This window comes from Salvelinus fontinalis, chromosome 20, assembly GCF_029448725.1.
Source record: "Salvelinus fontinalis isolate EN_2023a chromosome 20, ASM2944872v1, whole genome shotgun sequence".
Classification (NCBI taxonomy): Eukaryota; Metazoa; Chordata; class Actinopteri; order Salmoniformes; family Salmonidae; genus Salvelinus; species Salvelinus fontinalis.
Genome location: NC_074684.1, coordinates 13615309 through 13639065, shown reverse-complemented (window position 1 = coordinate 13639065; position 23757 = coordinate 13615309). Strand labels below are relative to the sequence as shown.

At 43.4% G+C, this 23757-nt stretch overlaps 1 protein-coding gene across 5 annotated transcripts in view; it reads left to right on the top strand.

Moving 5' to 3' along the window:
- The window catches only part of LOC129817333 (kinesin light chain 1-like), a 30851-nt gene extending 13040 nt beyond the window's left edge, over nucleotides 1–17811 (top strand). The window contains exons 2-15 of one of the 5 annotated variants that reach the window (XM_055872459.1): nucleotides 1391–1451; nucleotides 2226–2505; nucleotides 3532–3771; nucleotides 4755–4830; nucleotides 5186–5432; nucleotides 6296–6383; nucleotides 6601–6702; nucleotides 7222–7395; nucleotides 9177–9276; nucleotides 9521–9567; nucleotides 9737–9804; nucleotides 10618–10726; nucleotides 13155–13319; nucleotides 15239–17811. In XM_055872459.1, the coding sequence (XP_055728434.1) occupies nucleotides 1391–1451; nucleotides 2226–2505; nucleotides 3532–3771; nucleotides 4755–4830; nucleotides 5186–5432; nucleotides 6296–6383; nucleotides 6601–6702; nucleotides 7222–7395; nucleotides 9177–9276; nucleotides 9521–9567; nucleotides 9737–9804; nucleotides 10618–10726; nucleotides 13155–13319; nucleotides 15239–15352 (1871 nt within the window). In that variant the 3' untranslated portion in view covers nucleotides 15353–17811. Of the gene's footprint in view, nucleotides 1–1390; nucleotides 1452–2225; nucleotides 2506–3531; nucleotides 3772–4754; nucleotides 4831–5185; nucleotides 5433–6295; nucleotides 6384–6600; nucleotides 6703–7221; nucleotides 7396–9176; nucleotides 9277–9520; nucleotides 9568–9724; nucleotides 9805–10617; nucleotides 10727–13154; nucleotides 13320–15238 lie in introns of all 5 variants that reach the window. The other 4 variants (XM_055872458.1, XM_055872461.1, XM_055872460.1 and 1 more) reach the window with 4 other exon arrangements.
- Nucleotides 17812–23757: the final 5946 nt, after the last annotated feature.

Below are 23757 nucleotides of genomic sequence, written 5' to 3'. Positions count from 1 at the left end.
ATAAAAAATATTTGAACATTTATTCCATCTCCACCCAAAACGAATAGCGGGTGAATAGCATGCTATTCTCATGCCTAAGTTCAAGACTGACAAACGTTATGTTGTGTAACTAACATACTGTATCCGTTATATTGCAACCATTGTGTCAAATGCATTGTACATAAGTTGTACAGCCTGAGTATGCACAGAGCTTTTCTCTTGAAGGCAGTTGCCTTGAACGTCACACGGTAGGTAATTTGTGCCCTCCACTGTGCCTCAAGCCCAGGAGCACTCCCACTCATTCAAGAGGCGCTGTCCAGCTGTCCTAGTAACAGTTGGCATGGAACTCTTTGTTTTGGTGACTAATAGGCTACAGCCTAGAAACAGAGAAGACAATGTTATCTATTAGCCACCATGACTCTTACAATGGACTTCCGCTAACATTCTGGCACAGAGCAGCACCAGGATACTGTGACTGTGGGATGTCACAAAATCTATAAATTATGATAGCTCTATGTGTATTTATATCACATATTCACATGCATAATTTTTTTATGATGTGTATGTATTGGCTTCAATATGTGTTATATCTCAATATCTCATATTTAATTCCATTGGTCCCATAAGTCATACAGGGTGTATATTAATCAATAATGTGTCAGGCATGTCTTTCACTATATTCCACTGGTCTTATAGGACAATGAATAACAATATATTCCATCCACGGTAATCAAATAGGACAACATTTCATTTGCAGACTGCACATCCCTCCTCTCATGAAATGTCTGTAGCAGCACCCCCCTCCCCCCCTCCCCCACCGCCCCCCCCCTATTATGATGGACTCAAACCTCTGCCCCCAAATCATACTGGGAGGGGTTGTATAATGGGTGGGTCAGGCCATTGTTGAGGCCCGTCCACGGTGCCCATTCACAAAAGCATTCCTTGGGTTTAGCCAGCGACCCCTCTGCAGGGGGTCAGGGTACTATGGGAATATCTAATTTTAGCTGCGAACGAGACCGGGGTGAGCTTGAGATGATGAGTTTGGGATTCTGTGGGAGTTTGTGAGTGAGAGTCCATGGCTCTAAGTTTGAGAGAGAGACAGAGAGTGCTTGTGTGTGTGTGTGTGTGTGTGTGCGTGTGCGTGTGCGTGTGCGTGTGCGTGTGCGTGTGCGTGTGTGTGTGTGTATATGTGTGTGTATATGTGTGTGTGTGTGTATATGTGTGTGTTTGTCTGTTTGTGCCTGAATGTGTATGTCTGTGTGTTGTATTAGTATATGCACAATGTTTCATTGCCAATCCAAATACTGTAGTTAATTGGGTGCGTGTTAGTGCCATATTCGTTTGTCGTACTCATAGGGTGTGGCTAAGCTGTGGACAAATCTTTCATCACACTACTTCATTGTGCTTACAGTGCCTCACATCAACACAGGATTAGGATCAGCGTCTCTCTGTCTCCCAATTCTCAATTTAAGGTAGGTTTAACAAAATATACTGCTGTTTTCAAGTTAAACTAAATACCCTGCTCTTGTTAACACGTTTAGGATTAATTTGTGTGTTCTCGCGGCAAAGACAAAATAATTTTATTGATTGACAACACAAGGGGAAAATAAAGAAGACAGTAGAATAACCACTGCCAAAATTAACTCTGATCACCTTACTTGGTGTGTGATAACATTGCTTCCTGGATTGATCATGTACAGCACTAACAGCCAACTGTTTTACATCAGGGGTATTCAAATCCAAACCTCAAGGTCCAGAGCACTACTACTTTCTTTTCTCTCTGAGATGCAGTCTTTTTGGGGGGGCGCGTCACAGCACAGCATGCTGCACTCTCCTTGGTCCAAATCGCTTTGGGAAAAATATTTGACTGCATTACATTGAAATAACAAATGCCACACATCCTCATCATCACCAGGAAATGAAATGATTATGTGTCTACCTTTCTCTCACAGATTTCTACCCAGGTGAGTGCAACATGCTGTGCAGTGTGTATATAATACTGCATCTGTAGTTAATTAATTGATAAATGACATGGATTTCCCACAGATTCCACTCACCTGGTGTCCCAGGTCAGAATCAGTCCCAGATAATAGGGAAAGGATGAAAACAGCAGTGCTGCAGCCCTCGAAGCCCAGACAAAATGGGGTTCTTCTACCACACAATCTATTTCTAATTGAATTGAATTAGGACCTAATCCCTATTTTTTTCTCCATGTCCTCTCTTTCCCACCCTCCATCCCTCCCCAGGATGTATGAAAACGCACCTGCCTTGGTGGCACCGCAGAGGGTCTTGGGCGATCGTAGGACAACCCATGAGGAGATGCTGGGCCAGACCAGGCAGGTGATCCAGGGGATGGAGGCCCTGAGACTAGAGCACCACTCTCTCCTGGAGGGCCTACTGGGGAGCCTGCACTGCCTGGAGGTGGAGGGGAGCCAGAACCATGAGGAGCCCAGCCCTGCCCAGGAGAAGGCCAGGGCCATCCGCCGCTCACTGGACACCCTAGAGCTTGGGCTGGGCGAAGCGCAGGTCAGATACATTGAATTGTAATCATTGCAATTTGCAGATGAAGAACAGATGCTGCTGATGAAATAAATGTCTGCAGAACAAAAACTTTCTTGACATTCATAGGCAATTTCTTGTGTAGAAAAGTAAAACTCTTTATTTGATTATTATGGTTATTCATGTGGCAGGAATAAAAAATGCACAAACACGTTGTGGCTGTAGCAGCCTATGTGGGTGATGTACAGGTCAGATGTCTATGGTACATTATATGCCAAAACTCTTAAGTTAATGCTTCAGTCTCTTAGTCAAAATCACATGTGGGACTGCGCTCAGATTTTGGATCAAGAATATCTGTTTCTCATTCTTTGTCTATCTTAACATTGGTGAGGAGGAGAAAGCATTTTTCAATTTGTAGCTAGCCACTGTGTTTCCTGTTTCACTTCTGTTTTGCCTGATGGACCTGACCGAGGTCAGAGGTTAAGGGTACTGCTTGTGGCAGCTGGGGTAAGCTTTCTTTAGCTTAGAGCAATTAGCATAGTCTTGTCAGTATGTATCAAGTTAGGGTTGAGGTCATGTCATTCGAGGTCAGATGACACTTGCTTGCTGTCAGCCACAGTAATGCAGCATTCAAAACTACTGGGAACTCGGGACGCAAAAATCTCTGACTTCCGGCTTCAGTGCGTTCAAGACAACTAGGAACTCTGAAAAAACCATCTCCGAGTAGGAAAAATAGTTTTGAACGGTCTTCCAACTCGGAATTTCAACTCAGGAACTCAGGCCTCTTTCTAGAGCTCCGACTTTCCGACCTAAAGATCCCTGACTCATGATTTGACCTCTTATTTTTCTGATTTCCCAGTTGTCTTGAACAAACCATGAGGCAAGACATGGCACCCTGAGAAAAACCTATGCAGTTTCAGGTTAAAGGCCTATCTGGGTTTTCACCCATAGAAATATAATTACGAGAACGGACATTCCAAAGCAAGTGTGATGGGTGGACTGGCGGCCATATTGTCTTTTCCAATAATTATTTTCCTACCTCCCCTTCTCCAGGTCTTGCTGGCCCTGTCGGCCCACCTTAGCATGGTGGAGGCGGAGAAGCAGAAGCTGCGTGCTCAGGTGAGGCAGCTGTGCCAGGAAAACCAGTGGCTGCGGGACGAGCTGGCGGGGGCACAGTGGAGGCTGCAGGAGAGCGAGCAGAGTGTGGCGCAGCTGGAGGAGGAGAGGAAGCACCTGGAGTTCATGAGCTGCCTCCGGCGATATGACGACGACGGCGATGACCTTTCGTCCCCCGTGAGTCAATAGTCACCGCCACAGCACCACTTTAGGATACTCTTTTTTTTCATCATAGTTTATTTCGAGATTTTCAACTGATTTCAAGTAAAACATAAATACATTTTATCAGATCAAAAACAAACTTACAGGCATTAATCCACCCCATTTAGCCATCAGGAATTGTAAAAAAGAAATATGTATATTGCTAGACTAGTATAAACTTGCTCTCTCAGCATTCATTAAAAAAAATATGAACCTTTATTTAACTAGGCAAGTCAGTTAAGAACAAATTATTATTTACAATGACAGCCTACTCAGGCCAAACCCAGATAACACACCTCTGGGACTCCCAATCACAGCCGGATGTGATACAGCCTGGATTTGAACCAGGGATTGCAGTGACACCTCTTGCACTGAGATGCAGTGCCTTAGACTGCTGCGCCACTCGGGAGCCATTGGGATTTAAGTCCCTGCAGACAGCAACATTTCCTAGATCATGTTTGAGAACTTTATACTCAAATGCAGGTCAGACAATATGATTAATGGTTTTTGGTGGCAGCAGTGGGATCCATGCTATAACAGAAGGTACAAAAGAAGCCAGAGTTAATGTCAAGGTACTAAAGAGGAGACTTTTAGAGACAAGCATGGGTTCAACAGTGCCACAGAATGTGTGAATGTATGCCAAGCCAACAACTTTTGGTTCCCAGAACAATTAATCAATGTTACAGATAGCATTCTAGCATCTCTAACAACTTATTTTCTCGCAAAACCATTCCAGGACAGTCCAAAAATTGCATGGTGCTGACATGAACAGGGACGTTTTTCTTCCACATTGTCAATGTATCCAGAACATGAATCACCTGATATGTTCTCAAAGTTTTATTGGGCTTTCTTTTCAGTCAGACAGGAGTGGGAACTTAACCTCATGTTCTAGGAACAATTCTTGTTAGCTGTGTGTGCCTTAACGTTAGTGATAATACAACCCTAGCTTTACTCACCAGGAAGAGATGGATTCCAGCAAGGAGACACTGGATGACCTCTTCCGCAATGACGAAGAGGAGAACCAGGGCCATGGCAGTAAGTACTGGGTGGTCAGGGGATTAGAGACCGGGATTATTACCGTAATCTAATCTAGAATCGTCTGCAGTATCAGAATGGCCTACTATGTAGCTTTCAAACATTCTCTGGCACAGTGAAACACTAACAGTAACGGCAATGATGGTCACAAAATAAAAACAAAATAAACTTTTATTCCCCTAACGACAATAGTACAATTACTAATTGTTGTAATGGTGTTGGTGGTATTATTTTGTCAGTGGCACAAATGATTTGTTGCATGTATTAGAAGCTAGCAGCTAGCAAGCAAGTATTACTAGCTAGTAAACTAGCGGTAGCGATAATGTCACAGTTTTTATGTCATTAAATAAGGTAGACTCCATATTCCCTTCAGTTCAGCAGCACAGTAGCAATGTGGCGATGGCTGCCGCCAACCAGGGTGGCTACGAGATTCCAGGCCGTCTGCGTACGCTCCACAACCTGGTGATCCAGTACGCCTCGCAGGGCCGCTACGAGGTGGCCGTGCCTCTCTGCAAACAGGCCCTGGAGGACCTGGAGAAGACCTCCGGGCACGAGCACCCAGACGTGGCCACCATGCTTAACATTCTGGCCCTGGTCTACAGGTGAGCCCCGCGGGATGCTGGAGAAGATGATGACGGACCACAGGAACGATCCTGCTTTATATTCAGTTATGTTCTCCGATCAGATATTGTTCCACCAGTTTGATAAGAGTAAGACGGGATAGTGTTTGTAATGGAAAGAATCTGATCAGAGAACATAAAACATATTATAGTGATGACAGCATAGGCCTATTGTCTTTACTACATTGAAGTTATGTAGCCTTTCAATGAGTGCTCTTATGGTCTTCCAGTCATATATGACTAAATATGAATATCAATATTTTCATATTTTTTCCAAAACTAATTGGTCAACGTTATGGTACCATCGATTTAGGATTATGTTACTTTAGAATAGACAACAGCTGACATGAGCTAAGTAATTGATCCACTTTTGTGCATTCCTCATGTAGGGGGCACCTAGCTTTCCCATAAAGGGCAATGGGCTAGCAGGTTCTAAATTTCAAAGAAGCAGTGGATGCCAATAGAGTAAAAATATCAGGTGTCAAATTTCAATGTTGAAGCACATTATGATGCAGGAAGTTTATAAGGACATAGGCTCCGCCTTTTTGGAATAGCTGCCAGGCCCAAATGTTTGTTTTTTCTTCTGTCTGTATGATTTAGTGTGTAAATCCTACCTGCCAGCCACACCATTTCATTCAAAGCACGATCCACCAACCCTGCAGCCCAATCCCAGCCTTATGTTTGACAGTGAAAGCATTCGGGTTTAACATGATAAATAGTCAGTTACTCTTCTCACATTGTTGTTGTTGAAAACAGCCAAGCTCTGGCAACCCTAACCCTGGTTTTACCCTGAGGTTGCCGTGGCGGTACCCTAGTAACCAGGCCCTCCACCCCTCTCCTTCCAGGGACCAGAATAAGTGCAAAGAGGCAGCAAACCTTCTCAACGACTCGCTGGCAGTACGGGAGAGGACCCTTGGCAGGGACCACCCGGCGGTGTGTGTATGACCATCACTTTGTGTCTATGTGTGTGTTTGGCCATCACTTTGTGTTTGTGTTTGTTTGTCCCTGACCCCACTGTTGTGTTGCTCCCATACCTGCTTCCCCTTCCAATCCTAAGGCTGACAGCTACTAGTCAGTGTAGCTGTCATTGACCTAGCGGCTGTGTGAGTGTCACTGACCCTGTGGCTAATGTCCCCTACCCTCCTCTCAGGTGGCCGCTACACTCAACAACCTGGCTGTGCTTTATGGGAAGAGTGGGAGGTTCAAAGACGCCGAGCCACTGTGTAAACGAGCGCTGGAGATTAGGGAGAAGGTGGGTCACGAGGGGTGTGTGTGTGTGTGTGTGTGTGTGTGTGTGTGTGTGTGTGTGTGTGTGTGTGTGTGTGTGTGTGTGTGTGTGCGTGCGTGCGTGCGTGCGTGCGTGCGTGCGTGCGTGCGTGCGTGCGTGCGTGCGTGCGTGCGTGCGTAAAAATAATAATAGAACATGGATTTAACAGGTGACATCAATAAGGGATCATAGCGTTCACCTGGATTCACCACGTCAGTCTATGTCATGAAAAGAGCAGTTCCTAATGTTTTGTACACTCAATGTATAATTGTTTTCTGCTAGCACTGACCTGCTCTCAAGTTTATTCAGGAAATGTAATGTACTTTATGTACTTTCTATGGCTGAAATATTTGGTTGTCCCACCTAGCTATCTTAAGATGAATGCACTAACTGTAAGTCTCTGGATATTGTCTCCTAAATGACTAAAATGTCTATGTAAACTGTGTGTCTGCGTTTATCTAAATACCTCATCCTACCCTAAACTCCTAACCCCTGTTGATTTAGATACTGGGTAAGGAGCATCCTGACGTGGCCAAGCAGCTGAACAACCTGGCCTTGCTGTGCCAGAACCAGGGGAAGTATGGAGAGGTGGAGCAGCACTACCAACGGGCCCTGGACATCTACCAGACCAGGCTTAGCCCCGACGACCCCAACATGGCTAAAACCAAGAACAAGCTGGTGAGAGACTGGTACCCTTTCCACACTACTGAGCTGAGCTGAGTTTAATGGTCTGGCTTGGTTAAGCAGCCGCCACAGTTGATAGAAGTGTGCTGGAAAGATGGAAGGAAAATACCGGGACACTAGCATCTAGTCCCAAACAGAGCAGCTCACTGAATCTGCCTGGTGCCTGGGCTAGTACTCCGTTTTGAAAGACCATGGTCGTTTCCAGAAACAACCCCTAGCCTCTACCTCCTTGGACATTGTGCAGATGTGAAAGGATTGGATTAGTATAATAAGCCACATGGTGGATGTCCACATTGCCAATCAGAGATCAGCCGTATTGCTTTCATCTACAGTATCCATCCCTTTCAGATCTATAGATGTGCCTAGAGGATAGGGGCTAATGGGTGTTTATGGATTGTGCCTAAATGAAGGTTCTAGTAATTCAACTGACCTGTATTTTATAGAGCCTCTCATTGACAGGTACATCACTGTCAAGTCAATAGTCTGTTGATAAATTCACAGGAACATAACAAATAGGTATCTGTAAAGCACTTTGTGACAATTGCCGATGTAAAAAGGGCCGTATAAAATACATTTGATTGATTGATTTGATTGACGTAAAAAATGAAGTATTTTGTATAGAATTTGTTTCCTTGTCATATGTTTGGAATGTCGTTATTTCCACTCATGATGTCTTAATGATACACTACATGACCAAAGGTATGTGGACACCTGCTCGTCGAACATCTCATTCCAAAATCATGGGCATTTAGATGGAGTTGGTCCCTCTTTTGCTGCTATAACAGCCTGCACCCTTCTGGGAAGGCTTTCCACTAGATGTTGGAACATTACTACGGGGACTTTCTTCCATTCAGCCACAATACCATTAGTGAGGTCGGGCACTGATGTTGGGCGATTATGCTTGGCTCGCAGTCGGCATTCCAATTCATCCCAAAGGTGTTCGATGGGGTTGAGGTCAGGGCTCTGTGCAGGCCAGTGAAGTTCTTCCTCACTGATCTCGACAAACCATTTCTGCATGGACCTAGCTTTGTGCATGGGGGCATTGTCATGCTGAAACAGGAAAGGGCCTTCCCCAAACTGTTGCCACAAAGTTGGAAGCACAGAATCGTCTAGAATTTCATTGTATGCTGTACCATTAAGATTTCCCTTCACTAGATCACTAGCCCAAACCAGAAAACGCTTTTCCACTGCTCCAGAGTCCAATGGCGACGAGCTCTACACCACTCCAGCTGACACTTGGCATTGTGCATGGTGATCTTAGGCTTCTATGCAGCTGCTCAGCCACGGAAACACACTTCATGAAGCTCCTAAAGAAACAGTTATTGTGGTGACATTGCTTCCAAATGCAAATTTGGAACTCAGTATGTTGCAACTGAGGACAGACGATTTCTATGCGCTGCGCTCTTCAGCACTCAGTGGTCCCATTCTGTGAGTTTGTGTGGCCTACCACTTCACGGCTGAGCTGTTGTTGCTCCTCATGTTTCCACTTCACAATAACAGCACTTACAGTTGACCAGGGCAGCTCTAGCAGAGAAGAAATTTGACGAACTGACTTGTTGGAAAGGTGGCATCCTCTGACGATGCCACGTTGAAAGTCACTGAGCTCGTCAGTAGAGCCATTCCACTGCCAATGTTTGTCTATGGAGATTTCATGGCTGTGTGCTCGATTTTATACACCTGTCAGCAACAGGTGTGGCTGAAATAGCCGAATTCACTAATTTGAAGAGGTGTCCACATACACTATATATACAAAAGTATCTCCCTTCCTCTCTTAGGCCTCCTGTTACCTAAAGCAGGGGAAGTTTAAACAAGCAGAAGTGCTGTACAAAGAGATCCTAACCCATGCCCACGAGAAGGCCAGTGGCTATACAAATGGTAAGGACCCATCATTTACAACTTCCATTCAAGTTTTATTGTGAAAACAGAATGGAAAATGCCTCTAGTTCCCAGCCATACCTGGGTTGAAATAGTACTTTAACTCTTTCAAATCCTTGAGGTGTGCTGTGTTTCGCTTAGCCTGCATGCTGGATGGGTGCGTTTGCACTTTTGGGGCTATTCTATTGGTTCCATTACACCAGTTAACTTGTCTGTCTGTCTGTGTATGTATCTGTCGATACAGGGGAGGTCAAGTCCATCTGGATGCAGGCAGAGGAGAGGGAGGAACAGGTGAGCAAACTCAGGCCCTCATATTTGATCAAATCTTATTTCACCTACTACAACATAGTAAACAATCTTCCCACACTGGACTATAACCTGCACAGCAACCAATGCTCCAACCAACTGAGCCATTGTTCACCATTCTCCTGTTGACCATGTTTAAAAGTGTGCTCCTCAGGGCAGACAGAGAGAAGGTCTGTCTATAGGAGATCAAGGCAGCTGGGACAGAACTCGCAAAGTGGACAGGTCAGTCATCTCCATGCTCCGGGTGACGTTTCCACTAGGTACAGCTCTAGGATCAGCTTCCCCTCCCCTAATACCAACCTTAACCATTAGTGGGGAAAATACTAAACTGACTCAAGATCAGCATCTAGAGACAACTTTACCAAGAAGCCGATCCTAGATCGTATTTTTGTCTCTACCTTCTTGCCTTTGTGTTGTTGTCTGTGCCCAAGAAACCCTGTTTTGTGCTGCTACCATGTTGTGCTGCTGCCATGTTGTGTTGCTACCATGTTGTCATGTTGTGTTGTCATGTGTTGCTGCCATGCTATATTGTTGTCTTAGGTCTCTCTTTATGTAGTGTTGTCTCTCTTGTCGTGATGTGTGTTTAGTCCTATTTTTTTATTAAATTTATTTTTAATCCCAGCTCTCGTCCCCGCAGGAGGCTTTTTGGTAGACCGTCATTGTAAATAAGAATTTGTTCTTAACTGACTTGCCTAGTAAATTTTTTTTTAAAAGATTCACCATCTACCCAGTAGTTTTCTGACTGAGTATGTTGAATTTGTCCCTTGAGTCACTGATGTAAGGTCAGTTTCTCATTCTCCCTCCTTATGGTTAAGGTAAGGATTTGGTGCGGGAAAGCTGATCCTAGATCTGTGCCTAAGGCTGGGCCGTATTAGGCATGAAATGAAAGAAAACAGGCCGAAACGGGGAAGGAATATCTGAAATTGTCCAACAAGAAAGACTTGTTTTAGTTTTCTGTTGCAAAAGGTTTTGCTACGGTGTACACTAATGAATATTACCTGGCTTACACAAACCCTGACCTTTGACCCCGTGCAGTGCCACCATTACCAGCACCCTGAGGAACTTGGGAGCTCTCTACAGGCGACAGGGCAAACTGAAGGCAGCAGAGACAGTGGAGGCGGCAGCCATTCACACCCCTAAACAAGTGGGTCCGGTCTGCATTTAAAAATATATATATTTTATTTAACTTAATATAATTGTTTTATTTAACTTTTATTATTATTTGTTTTATTTATTTTTTACAGTTTTTATTTCATTTTTAGGAAGGGAAAAAAAGGCAGGTGTTCAGTTATAGTAGGGTCCACATGAATGTATTGTTCATAATGAAATTCCTATATAGATCAAATCAAATTGTTTTGGTCACATACACATGGTTAGCAGATGTTATTGCGAGTGTAGCGAAATGCTTATGCTTCTAGATCCGACAGTGCAGCAGTATCTAACAGGTAATATCTAACAATTCCACAACAAAACCTAATATCTAACAAATTTCACAACAAAACCTAATACACACAATCTAGTAAAGGAATGGGATAAGAATATATAAATATCAAATATATGGATGAGCAGTGACAGAGCGGCTAAGATGCAATAGATAGTGTAGTATACAGTATATACATATGAGATAAGTAATGCGAGATATGTAAACATTCTTAAAGTGGCATTATTAAAGTGACTAGTGTTCCATTTATTAAACTGGACAATGATATCAAGTCTGAAGGTAGGCAGCAGCCTCTCTGTGCTAGTGGTGGCTGTTTAACAATCTGATGGCCTTGAGAGAGAAGCTGTTTTTCAATCTCTCTGTCCCAGCCTTGATGCACCTGTACTGACATCGCCTTTTGGATGGAAGCGGGACGAACAGGCCGTGGTTCGCTTGGTTATTGTCCTTGATGATAATTTTGCCTTCCTGTCTCATCGTTGTTGGTAATCAAGCCTACCACTGTTGTGTCGTCTGCAAACTTGATGATTGAGTTGGAGGCGTGCATGGCCATGCATGGCCATGGCCAGTCGTGGGTGAACAGGGAGTACAGGAGGGGGCTGAGAACGCACCCTTGTGGAGATGTTGTTTCCAACGGAGTGGAGATGTTATTTCCTACCTTCACCACCTGGGGGCGACCCGTCGGGAAGTCCAGGATCCAGTTGCACCGGGCGGGGTCAAGACCCAGGGACTCAAGCTTAATGATGAGTTTGGAGGGTACTATGGTGTTGAATGCTGAGCTGTAGTCAATGGACAGCAATCTTACATAGGTATTCCTCTTGTCCAGATGAGATAGGGCAGTGTGCAGTGTGATGGCGATTGCATCGTCTGTGGACCTATTGGGTCGGTAAGCAAATTTAAGTGGGTCTAGGGTGACAGGTGAGTTGATATGATCCTTGACTAGTCTCTCAAAGCACTTCATGATGACAGAAGTGAGTGTGACGGGCGATGGTCATTTAGTTCAGTTATCTTGGCCTCCATTGTTCCTGTCTTTGGTAGCGGTTCGCGTCGGTGGCACTGTATTGTCATTAAAGCACGCAAAGAAGTTGTTTAATTTGTCTGGAAGCAAGACATCGATGTCCGCGACAGGGCTGGTTTTCTTTTTGTAATCTGGAGGGAATAACTACACTGTTTGTATTCGACCATATTCCGTGTTGCCTTCCCATGATTAAATGCGGTGGTACGTGATTTCAGTTTTGCGTGAATGCTGCTATCAATTCACGGTTTCTGGTTAAGGAAGGTTTTAATAGTCACAGTGGGTACAACATCTCCTATACCCTTCCTTATAAACTCGCTCACCGAGTTAGCATATAAGTCAATGTTGTTATTTATCTGAGGCTACCCGGAACATATCCCAGTCCACGTGACCAAAGCAATCTTGAAGCGTGGAATCCGATTGGTCAGACCAGCGTTCAATAGACCTAAGCACGGGCACTTCCTGTTTTAGTTTCTGCCTATAGGAGGGGAGCAACAAGATGGAATCATGGTTAGATTTGCCAAAAGGAGGGTGGGGGAGGGCCTTGTATGCATTGCAGAAGTTAGAGTAGCAATGGTCGAGCATGTTACTCGCTCATGTACTGCAATAGATATGCTGATCGAATGTAGGTAGTCTTGTTCTCAAATAACCTTTGTTAAAATCCCCAGCTACAATAAATGCAGCATCAGGATATATGGTTTCCAGTTTGCATAAAGTCCAGTGAAGTTTCTTGATGGCCATCTTGGTATCCACTTATGGGGCGATATGCACGCTGTGACAATAACGGAGGAGAGTTCTCTTGGGAGATAATGCAGTCGGCATTTGATTGTGAGGAATGATCATATACATACAACCGTAACCACTTACAAGTAGGAAAGGAGTTCACCCGCAAGTGACTTATTAATACCAATGAAATGTAAAGGTTTAGGAAATACCTGGCCAGGGAATGGCCAGGATGTGTTTATCCTCCCACACTTAGTAGTATTGCTGTGTGTTTCCATGTTGTATGTGTTCATGTGATGTGTGTGTGTTTATGCATTCGTGTATATGCATGCTTTTGCATTTAGGCCCGCTCATGCAATCATGGGTTCATCTGTGTGTGCGTCTGTGTGTGTATAGAGCCAGAAGCGGTGTGTTCTAGCTGCCGAGGCCTCCAGCAACAGCACGGCCATGGAGAACCAATGCAGCAGTAGTGAGAGCCTGACCTCTGAGGTGATCACAGTGAAGTACGACAGTGGCCTACACGGGGGAGAGGAGGTCAGCCTCAGTCTGGAATGGAATGGGGTGAGGAAGAGCACAATTCTCTATCGCTCAGGCTACGGCTACAGAGACTCATGAGCAAGGATGAAATTGTATATATGCATTCATCATTGTCCGTTTCTGTCCGTCAAAAGTTCAACTTGAGTCAAGTTTTTTCGTGGTGAGGAAAGGCAGCTAGCTTATAGTAATGGCTAGAATGGAATAAATGGATTGGTATCAAACACATCAAACACGTGTTTGATACCATTCCATTCAATCTATTCCAGCCATTTATTACAATGAGCTGTTCCTCTGTTCAGTGTCTGTGTTCTTTTGCCCATCTTAAATTTTTATTTTTATTGGCCAGTCTGAGATATGGCTTTTTCTATGCAACTCTGCCTAGAAGTCCAGCATCCCGGAGTCGCCTCTTTACTGTTGACGTTGAGACTGGTGTTTTTCGGATACTATTTAATGAAGCTGCCAGTTGAGGACTTGTGAGGTGTCTGTTTATCAAACTAGACACTCTAATGTACTTGTCCTCTTGCTCAGTTGTACACTGGGGCCTCTTCTTACTCCTCTTTCTATTAGAGCCAGTTTGCGCTGTTCTGTGAAGGGAGTAGTACACAGCGTTGTACGAGATCTTCAGTTCCTTGGCAATTTCTCGCATGGAATAGCCTTCATTTCTCAGAACAAGAATAGACTGACCAGTTTCAGAATAAAGTTATTTGTTTCTGGCCATTTTTAACCTGTAATCAAACCCACAAATGCTGATGCTCCAGATACTCAACTAGTCTAAAGAAGGCCAGTTTTATTGCTTCTTTAATCAGCAAAACAGTTTTCAGCTGTGCTAACATATTTGCAAAGGGTTTTCTAATGATCAATTAGCCTTTTAAAATTATAAACTTGGATTAGCTAACACAACGTGCCATTGGAACACAGGAGTGATGGTTGCTGATAATGTGCCTCTGTACGCCTATGTAGATATTCTATTAAAAATCAGCCGTTTCCAGCTACAATAGTCATTTACAACATTAACAATGTCTACACTGTATTTCTGATCAATTTTATGTTATTTTAATGGACAAAAAATTTGCTTTTCTTTCAAAAACAAGGACATTTCTAAGTGACCCCAAACTTTTGAACGGTAGTGTAGGTATTACAGACTCAGTCAGGTAGAGGTCGAAAATGTCAGTGAATACAGCGGTGGCTTGCTGTGTCACTTTAAAATCGGGGGACGGACTCATTGAAATGGCTGGAACAGAATTAATATAACAGTATCAAACCCATTCATTTAGCAGCTCTACTATGAAAGCAGCTTTACTATGAGCTGCTTTCCCTTCAACTGCTCTAATTTTGCTATTTGGTTTAAATCCAGATCGTCCTGCTTAGGCTGTGTTTACAAAGGCAGCGAAATTCTGATCTGTTTTTCACTAATTGTTTTTTTGATCAGTTGTGAAAAAGATCTGATGTGAAAAAATCTGATGTGATTGGTCAAAAGACCAATTTGTGGAAAAAATGTCAGAATTGGGCAGCCTGTGTAAACGCTTAGTCTATGAAAGTATGTGCTGCAGTTGATTGCCTACAGTGTGACTGTATAGCCCTACCCAGAGTGTGCATGAGTGTATATGTACATGTATACAGACAATTGGGCCTATGTGTGTATGTGCCACAGGAGGTTGGTGGCACCTTAATTGGGGAGGACGGGCTCGTGGTAACGGCTGGAGTGGAATGGTATCAAGTACATCAAACACATGGTTTGATGCCATTCCATTCGCTCCGTTTCAGCCATTATTATGAGCCGTCCTCCCCTCAGCAGCCCCCACTGGTGTGTGTGTGTTTGTGTCTGTACGAGCATGTGTGTGTGGTGTGTGAGCATGTGCATACATACATGTATATGAGCAGTTGCATGCATACAGGAGGGTGAGCATGTGTGTGTAACCCTCCCTTGCTATCTCTCCCCGTAGGATGACCGTGGCTCCCTGAAGAGAAGCAGCTCCTTCAGTAAGCTGCGCGCCTCCATCCGACGGAGCAGCGAGAAGCTCGTCCGCCGACTGAAGGGGGACAAAAACCCTGGCTAACCAGTCCCAAATCTGACTAAGCTTCACAGTTCACACCCTTGCCACAACAGAGGGCGGGGCAGTGGGCATGTATGGTGCACCAAGGCCCAGGCTTCAATTTAACAATGCCTAACCCCTAACCCCCAGGCACTTGTAGATCTGAAAGCATTGGATAGGTATAAACAATATACAACCTAGTGGGGAAAAAAGCAGGGCCATATATTACTAAATTCAATACTTTCTGAAATACAGTGATTATGCGCCTAGGCTGTGGTTGTTTCAAACGGAACCCCATTGTCTTACATCAGATAGCGTAACTTTTGTTTGCACTGATCGGTAGAGGGACTAACAGTCGAAGAAGTAGGAGTGGCGCCACCTGTTGAAAGACAATGACTGAATCCTAGCCCTTAGCTACCATTTGTTGGTACTCTTTTGATTCCCTTTCAACATGACTGTACTGAACAAAGCTGTAGATGGAACGCTTGGCCATTACCGTCCCAACCCTAAAGCATTGTGAGACTCTGATACAGTACCATCGCCTGATTCTATGCCAGCCATATTTGCATCACCTGGGTATTGGTAATATAATGGTAGCTCAAGCTTGTTTGCTTTTCTAGTCCTTCCCTATCATAAAGTACCCATTGGCAGAAGCTATAGTAGGGATGGCTTCAAACTATTGAGATGCACCCTTTGATTATCTGTCCATGTGTAGCAAATGGGAGAACTGTAAAACTCACTCCTTAACCTGAGGTTTCACTCCTTGCGCCATTGGAAAAGGCCTTTTCAATAGTGTGACGGGTTTGAACACTTCAGGAGGGAGGTCACGTGTGTTTGCAGGGCAGAGGTCCTGAGTTGGAAGTCTCGATATGAGTCGATCAAGGGGAAGCGGTACTCGCTAAGCAAGCAGCGTAACGTCCTTTATAAATGTAGTAGACATGACTTGGCTCAAGCTATTGACATTCTCAACCCCTTCATTTACGTTTCATTTAATGTCGTGTTAATATGTGAACATTTCTCTGTAAAAACTGTTGAAATGATAGAAACGTTTAAGGGCCCGTTTGTGCACATTTTCATGTGTGGTTTTTAAACACGTGCTGGATGAAAAAAGTAGAGAATTTCACACCGTAGTTGCATTTAAATATACACAGAGTATACCAAACATTAGGAACACCTTCCTAATATTGAGTTGCACCCCCCCTTTTGCACTCAGAACAGCCTCAGTTTGTCTGGGCATGGACTCTACAAGGTGTCGAAAGCGTTCCACAGGGATGATGGCCCATGTTGACTCCAATGCTTCACACAGTTGTGTCAAGTTAGCTGGATGTCCTTTGGGTGGTGGACCATTCTTGATACATACGGGAAACTGTTGAGCATGAAAAACCCAGCAGCGTTGCAGTTCTTGACACAAACCAGTGCACCTGGCACCTATTACCATACCCCGTTTAAACAAACTTAAATCTTTTGTCTTGCCAATTCACCCTCTGAATGGCACACATACACAATCCATGTCTCTATTGTCTCAAGGCTTAAAATCCTTCTTTAACTGGTCTCCTCCCCTTCATCTCCACTGATTTGAAGTGGATTTAACAAGTGACATCAATAAGGGATCATAGCTTTCACCTGGATTTACCTGGTCAGTCTGTCATGGAAAGATCAAAGCAATCACGTTTACAGATATCTCATTGAAGGTAAACGCTGCAGATGTGAGCTCAATTGGAATCATCCCTTAAACGTCAAGCAGGCTGTAATGCTTAAGATTGAAATCTGGCCTTAAAGGAAAAATCCACTGAAAAACTATTTTTTTATTTTATTTTTTAAACTTTTTAATTAGTCCACTGTTAATACAGTCCCAAAATGTTTTGCATGTCAACAGTAACGTTTTTTGGACTAACTCAGGGCACACAGGTCAAAGAGGTGTGCCCAATCACAAGACTAGTTCATGTTTGAGACAACACTAAGGGTTTTACTTTAACAAACCTAATGCAAATGGCAAATCTAAGTGCTGGCATAGTGCTATAGGTCTAGGGGTGTGTCAGAAATATGTTTGCTATTTTCACAGCAGTTATTATGAACAAAATAGTTGGCAGAAGTGGCTGGGTTTTGATGAATAAACAAGTTTTAGGTGTGATGAGGGCTTGGCCAATCAAGGCCTTCCATGGCTTAATACCTCATGCATTTTTCCTCAAATTCTGTATATTATTGCGTTGTCATCAACTCCAATTTCGGTTAGGGGCACAGAATATTCTCCTAGTCCATTGTGGATTGATACTACAGTTTATTAAATAGCATAGGCAACAGTATTTAAAAAATCCACTGTTTGCTCAATATCTTTGGAGTGTTGACAGTCAACATTATTGTAATTAGCTGAAATGCGTATAGGCCTTTATGCATCGCACTTATCCTCAAATAAAAAATACTAGGCTCCCGTAAATTGTATTGTATGTGTGAGGCATGTTCTCAATAAACAAGATATAGCCTTGGCCTACTGTTGATACAGCGCTATAGTACTGAAAATGTTGAATAGCCTGTGTTTGGAGGAGCGCGTCTTTGGTAACTGGACAAGAGCTGGTCTTTGGAAATGGGAATGGATACAAGCCGTATGGAGTATGCTATGCACTGCAGGTAGGCCTATGTGAATTGTGAATATTGGCAAAAGTCACAAGTTGACATTTTAGAAATGTTTTATGGATAGGCTCTTTGGCCAATACATGGCCGGGATAAGAACAATACAGTAGACACATTGCTGTTGTAACAGCTTTCGTTATAGTCGGGTAAGGGTAGACTACTACAAGGGCTTGTTTTTTAATCAAATGAAACGGAAAACAAGCCATTGTTACAGGAAAATAACTTAAATGTTTCTAAATATGAGTTTCACCAGATTATCTCAGCTCTCGTTCCACGATGGGTCGTCATATATAGCCTACATGTATGGAATTTTAACGCACATCCAAAATAATAAAAGGCGCTGTAATAACCTACAGGTGTACCTGTAGGTGTGACGTTGCACGGGATGTATTCACTGTTTTGCTGCTGACAAATTTGATATTTTAACAAAGCTCTGGTGATTAAGATTTATTTGAAAGCAGTCTCACGAGCCAAACCCTTCATCGATAGTCTTGACTACTTGGCGAATGCATTGGGTATGACAAAACAACTGCCTTCATTGAGAGGGGAGGATATTTTGTTTTTAATCAAATGAAACAAAATTGGGGAAAAACACTTGTTATGTATGATTCAAAATTCGAGGTTTAAGGCACAAAAAGCACATACTGTAGCTCTGTTCCATGTGCATATGGGCACCGTGCGTCACGGCTAGCTGGCTGCGCTTCCGCCGTCATAATCCATGCCATAACCAACCGTGTTACTACTAAGACCAGCTTTCAGATGCTCTTAAATATCCCCACCAGGCGCATACTGGAAATTGGCACTTTTAAGGACACACTTCAGATATTACCACCTCTCCCACCTCAGCGCAAACGAGCTCATATAATACAGTCAAATTAACAATCTTGGATCTAGGGGTGGAAAATACACTGAACAAAAATATAAACGCAACATGTAAAGTGTTGGTCCCATGTTTCACGAGCTGAAATAAATGATCACATTTGTTTACATCCCTGTTAGTGAGCATTTCTCCTATTAAGAAGCTGATTAAACAGCATGATCATTGCACAGGTGCACCATGTGCTGGGGACAATAAAAGGCCACTCTAAAATGTGCCATTTTGTCACACAACACAATGCCACATATTTATCAAGTTGAGAGAGTGTGTAATTGGCATGCTGACTGCTGAAATGTCCACCAGAGCTGTTGCGAGAATTGAATGTTAATTTCTCTACCATCATGCCGCTTCAACGTAGTTTTAGAAAATTTGGCAGTACGTCCAACTGGCCTCACAACTGCAGACCGCATGTAACCACACCAGCTTAGGGCCGCCACATCCAGCTTCTTCATCTGCGTGATTGTCTGAGACCAGCCATCCAGACAGCTGATGAAACTGTGGGTTTGTACAACCGAATAATTTCTGCACAAACTGTCAGAAACTGTCTCAGGGAAGCTCATCTTCGTGCTTGTCGTCCTCACCAGGGTCTTGATCTGACTTCAGTGGGCAAATGCTGGCCACTGGCAAACTGGAGAAATGTGCACTTCACGGATTAATCCCGGTTTAAACTTTACCAGGCAGATAACAGACAGCATGTACAGTTGAAGTCAGAAGTTTACATACACCTTAGCCAAATACATTTAAACTCAGTTTTTCACAATTTCTGACATTTCCTAGTAAATATTCCCTGTTTTAGGTCAATTAGGATCACCACTTTATTTTAAGAATGTGAAATGTCAGAATAATAGTTGAGATAAATTATTTCAGCTTTCATTTCTTTCGTCACATTCCCATTGGGTCAGAAGTTTACATATACTCAATTAATATTTGGTAGTATTGTCTTTAAATTGTTTAACTTTGGTCAAATGTTTCGGGTAGCCTTCCACAAGCTTCCCACAATAAATTGGGTGAATTTTGGCCCATTCCTCCTGACAGGGCTGGTGTAACTGAGTCAGGTTTGTAGGCCTCGTTGCTCGCACATGCATTTTCAGTTCTGCCCACACATTTTCTATAGGATTGAGGTCAGGGCTTTGTGATGGCCACTCCAACACCTTGACTTTGTTGTCCTTAAGCCATTTTGCCACAACTTTGGAAGTGTGCTTGGGGTACTTGTCCATTTGGAAGACCCATTTGCGACCAAGCTTTAACTTTCTGACTGATGTCTTGAGATGTTGCTTCAATATATCCACATAATTTTTAATTCTCATGATGCTATCTATTTTGTGAAGTGCACTAGTCCCTCCTGCAGCAAAGCACCCCCACAACATGATGACGCCACCCCTGTGCTTCATGGTTGGGATGGTGTTCTTCGGCTTGCAAGCCTCCCCTTGTTCCTTCAAACATAACAATGGTCATTTTGGCCAAACAGTTCTATTTTTGTTTAATCAGAACAGAGGACATTTCTCCAAAAAGTAGAATCTTTGTCCCCATGTGCAGTTGCAAACCGTAGTCTGGCTTTTTTTATGGCGGTTTTGGAGCAGTGGCTTCTTCCTTGCTGAGCGGCCTTTCAGGTTATGTCGATATAAGACTAGTTTTACTATGAATATATACTTTTGAACCTGTTTCCTCCAGCATCTTCACAAGGTCCTTTGCTGTTGTTCTGGGATTGATTTGCACTTTTCGCACCAAAGTACGTTCATCCCTAGGAGACAGAACGTGTCTCCCTCCTGAGTGGTGTGACGGCTGCGTGGCTCCATGGTGTTTATACTTGCATACTATTGTTTGTACAGATGAATGTGGTACCTTCAGGTGTTTGTAAATTGCTCCCAGGGATGAACCAGACTTGTGGAGGTCTACAATTTTTCTTTGTCTTGGCTAATTTCTTTTGATTGTCCCATGATGTCAAGCAAAGAGGCACTGAGTTTGAAGGTAGGCCTTGAAATAAATCCACAGGTACACCCCCAATTGACTCAAATGATGTCAATTAGCCTATCAGAATCTTCTAAAGCCATGACATAATTTTCTGGAATTTTCCAAGCTGTTTAAAGGCACAGTCAACTTAGTGTATGTAAACCTCTGACCCACTGGAATTGTGATACAGTGAATTATAAGTGAAATAATCCGTCTGTAAATAATTGTTGGAAAAATTACTTGTGTTATGCACAAAGAAGATGTCCTCACCGACTTGCCAAAACTGTAGTTTGTTAACAAGAAATGTGTGTAGTGGTTGAAAAACGAGTTAATGACTCCAACCTAATTGTATGTAAACTTCCGACTTCATCAGTATGGCTTGGTGTAGGTGAGCGGTTTGCTAATGTCATTGTTGTGAAAAGAGTGCCCCATGGTCGAGGTGGGGTTATGGTATGGGCAGGCATAACCTACAGACAACGAACACAATTGCATTTTATCAATGACAACAAGCCGTGACAAGATCCTGAGGCCCATTGTCGTGCCATTCATCCGCCACCACCACCTCATGTTCCAGCATGATAATGCATGGCCCCATGTCGCAAGGATCTGTACACAATTCCTGGAAGCTAAAAATGTCCCAGTTCTTCCAAGGCCTGCATACTCATCAGCCATGTCACCCATTGACCGTGTTTAGGATGCTCTGGATCGATGTGTACAACAGCGTGTTCCAGTTCCCGCCAATGTAATGCAACTTTGCACAGCCATTGAAGAGGAGTGGGACAACATTCCACAGGCCACAATCAACAGTTTTATCTATGCAAAGGAGATGTGCCGTGCTGCATGAGGCAAATGGTGAGAACGAGGGAGAGCTCGTTTTTTAAAAGTTTGTTGTTTTGAAAGTATATTGGAACATTTCTTAGTGGCTAGCTAACTTTTTAGTTTGGATCCCGTGATCCCTGCAACCCTTACAGAGTTGCAGTCTGTTTTGGAATGGGTGGCCAGTAAAATACTGGTCCTGAACATCTCTAAAACTAAAAGCATTGTATTTGGTACAAATCATTCCCTAAGTTTTCGACCTTAGCTGAATAAGGTAATGAAGGGTGTGGCTGTTCAACAAGTTGAAGAAACTAAATTACTTGGCATTACCTTAGATTGTAAACTGTCATGGTCAAAACATTGATTCAATGGTTGTAAAAATGGGGAAAGGTCTGTCCATAATAAAGATATGCTCTGCTTTTTTGACACCACACTCCAAAAAGAAAGTTCTGCAGGCTCTAGTTTTGTCTTATCTTGATTATTGTCCAGTTGTGTGGTTGAGTGCTGCAAGGAAAGACCTAGGTTAAACTGCAGCTGGCCCAGAACAGAGCGGCACGTTTTGCTCTTCATTGTAAACTTGTCATCTCCCGTCTCACTTGTCATCTCCCGTCTGGATTACTGCAACTCGCTGTTGGCTGGGCTCCCTGCCTGTGCCATTAAACCCCTACAACTCATCCAGAACGCCGCAGCCCGTCTGGTGTTCAACCTTCCCAAGTTCTCTCACGTCACCCCGCTCCGCCGCTCTCTCCACTGGCTTCCAGTTGAAGCTCGCATCCGCTACAAGACCATGGTGCTTGCCTACGGAGCTGTGAGGGAAACGGCACCTCCGTACCTTCAGGCTCTGATCAGGCCCTACACCCAAACAAGGGCACTGCGTTCATCCACCTTTGGCCTGCTCGCCTCCCTACCTCTGAGGAAGTACAGTTCCTGCTCAGCCCAGTCAAAACTGTTCGCTGCTCTGGCACCCCAATGGTGGAACAAACTCCCTCACGACGCCAGGTCAGCGGAGTCAATCACCACCTTCCGGAGACACCTGAAACCCCACCTCTTCAAGGAATACCTAGGATAGGATAAAGTAATCCTTCTAACCCCCCCTCCCCCTCTTAAAAGATTTAGATGCACTATTGTAAAGTGGTTGTTCCACTGGATATCATAAGGTGAATGCGCCAATTTGTAAGTTGCTCTGTATAAGAGCGTCTGCTAAATGACTTAAATGTAAATGTAATCAGAGGGCTGATATAAATACTATGCATGCCAATCTCTCTTGGCTAAGCGTTGAGGAGAGACTGACTGCATCACTTCTTATTTTTATAAGAAACATTGTGTTGAAAATCCCAAGTTGTTTGCATAGTCAACTTACACACAGCTCTGACACACACACTTACCCCACCAGACATGCCACCAGGGGTCTTTTCACAGTCCTCAAATACAGAACAAATTCAAGAAAGCGTACAGTATTATATAGAGACATTATTGCATGGAACGCTATTCCATCTTGTATTGCTCAAGTAAACAACAAAACTGTTTAAAAAAAAACAGATACAAAAATTAAATATAAAATAAAGAAACACCTCACAGCACAAAGCCTCTCCCCTACTTGACCTAGATAGTTTGTGTGTATGTATTGATATGTAGGCTACATGTGCCATTTAAAAACAAAATGTATGTAGTTCTGTCCTTGAGCTGTTCTTGTCTATTGTTGTTCTGTATTATGTCATGTTTCATGTGGATCCCAGGAAGAGTAGCTGCTGCTTTTGCAACAGCTAATGGGGATCCTAATAAAATACCAAATACACCACATACTGACTGGTTTTCTGATCTCCAGTCATGTGAAATACATTGATTAGGGCCTAATTTATTTATTTCAATTGACTGATTTCCTTATAGGAACTGTGACTCAGTAAAATCTTTGAAACCGTTGCATTCTGTGTTAATATTTATGTTCAGTGTAGAAGAGCACCGGCTTTAACAGGTTGAAATTGCAAATGAGGATGCATTTGACAATTGCGCTGGTCTAACGTAATCTGAAAATAGAGCCCTAATACTTAACTACAACTTCCAATCTTCTTTCTTCCCCCCTTTTATCATTTTCAAGAAATAACTTTTCAAGCATGTTTTGAATGAAGAGAATCAATAAGAGAACCCGATCAGTAACATC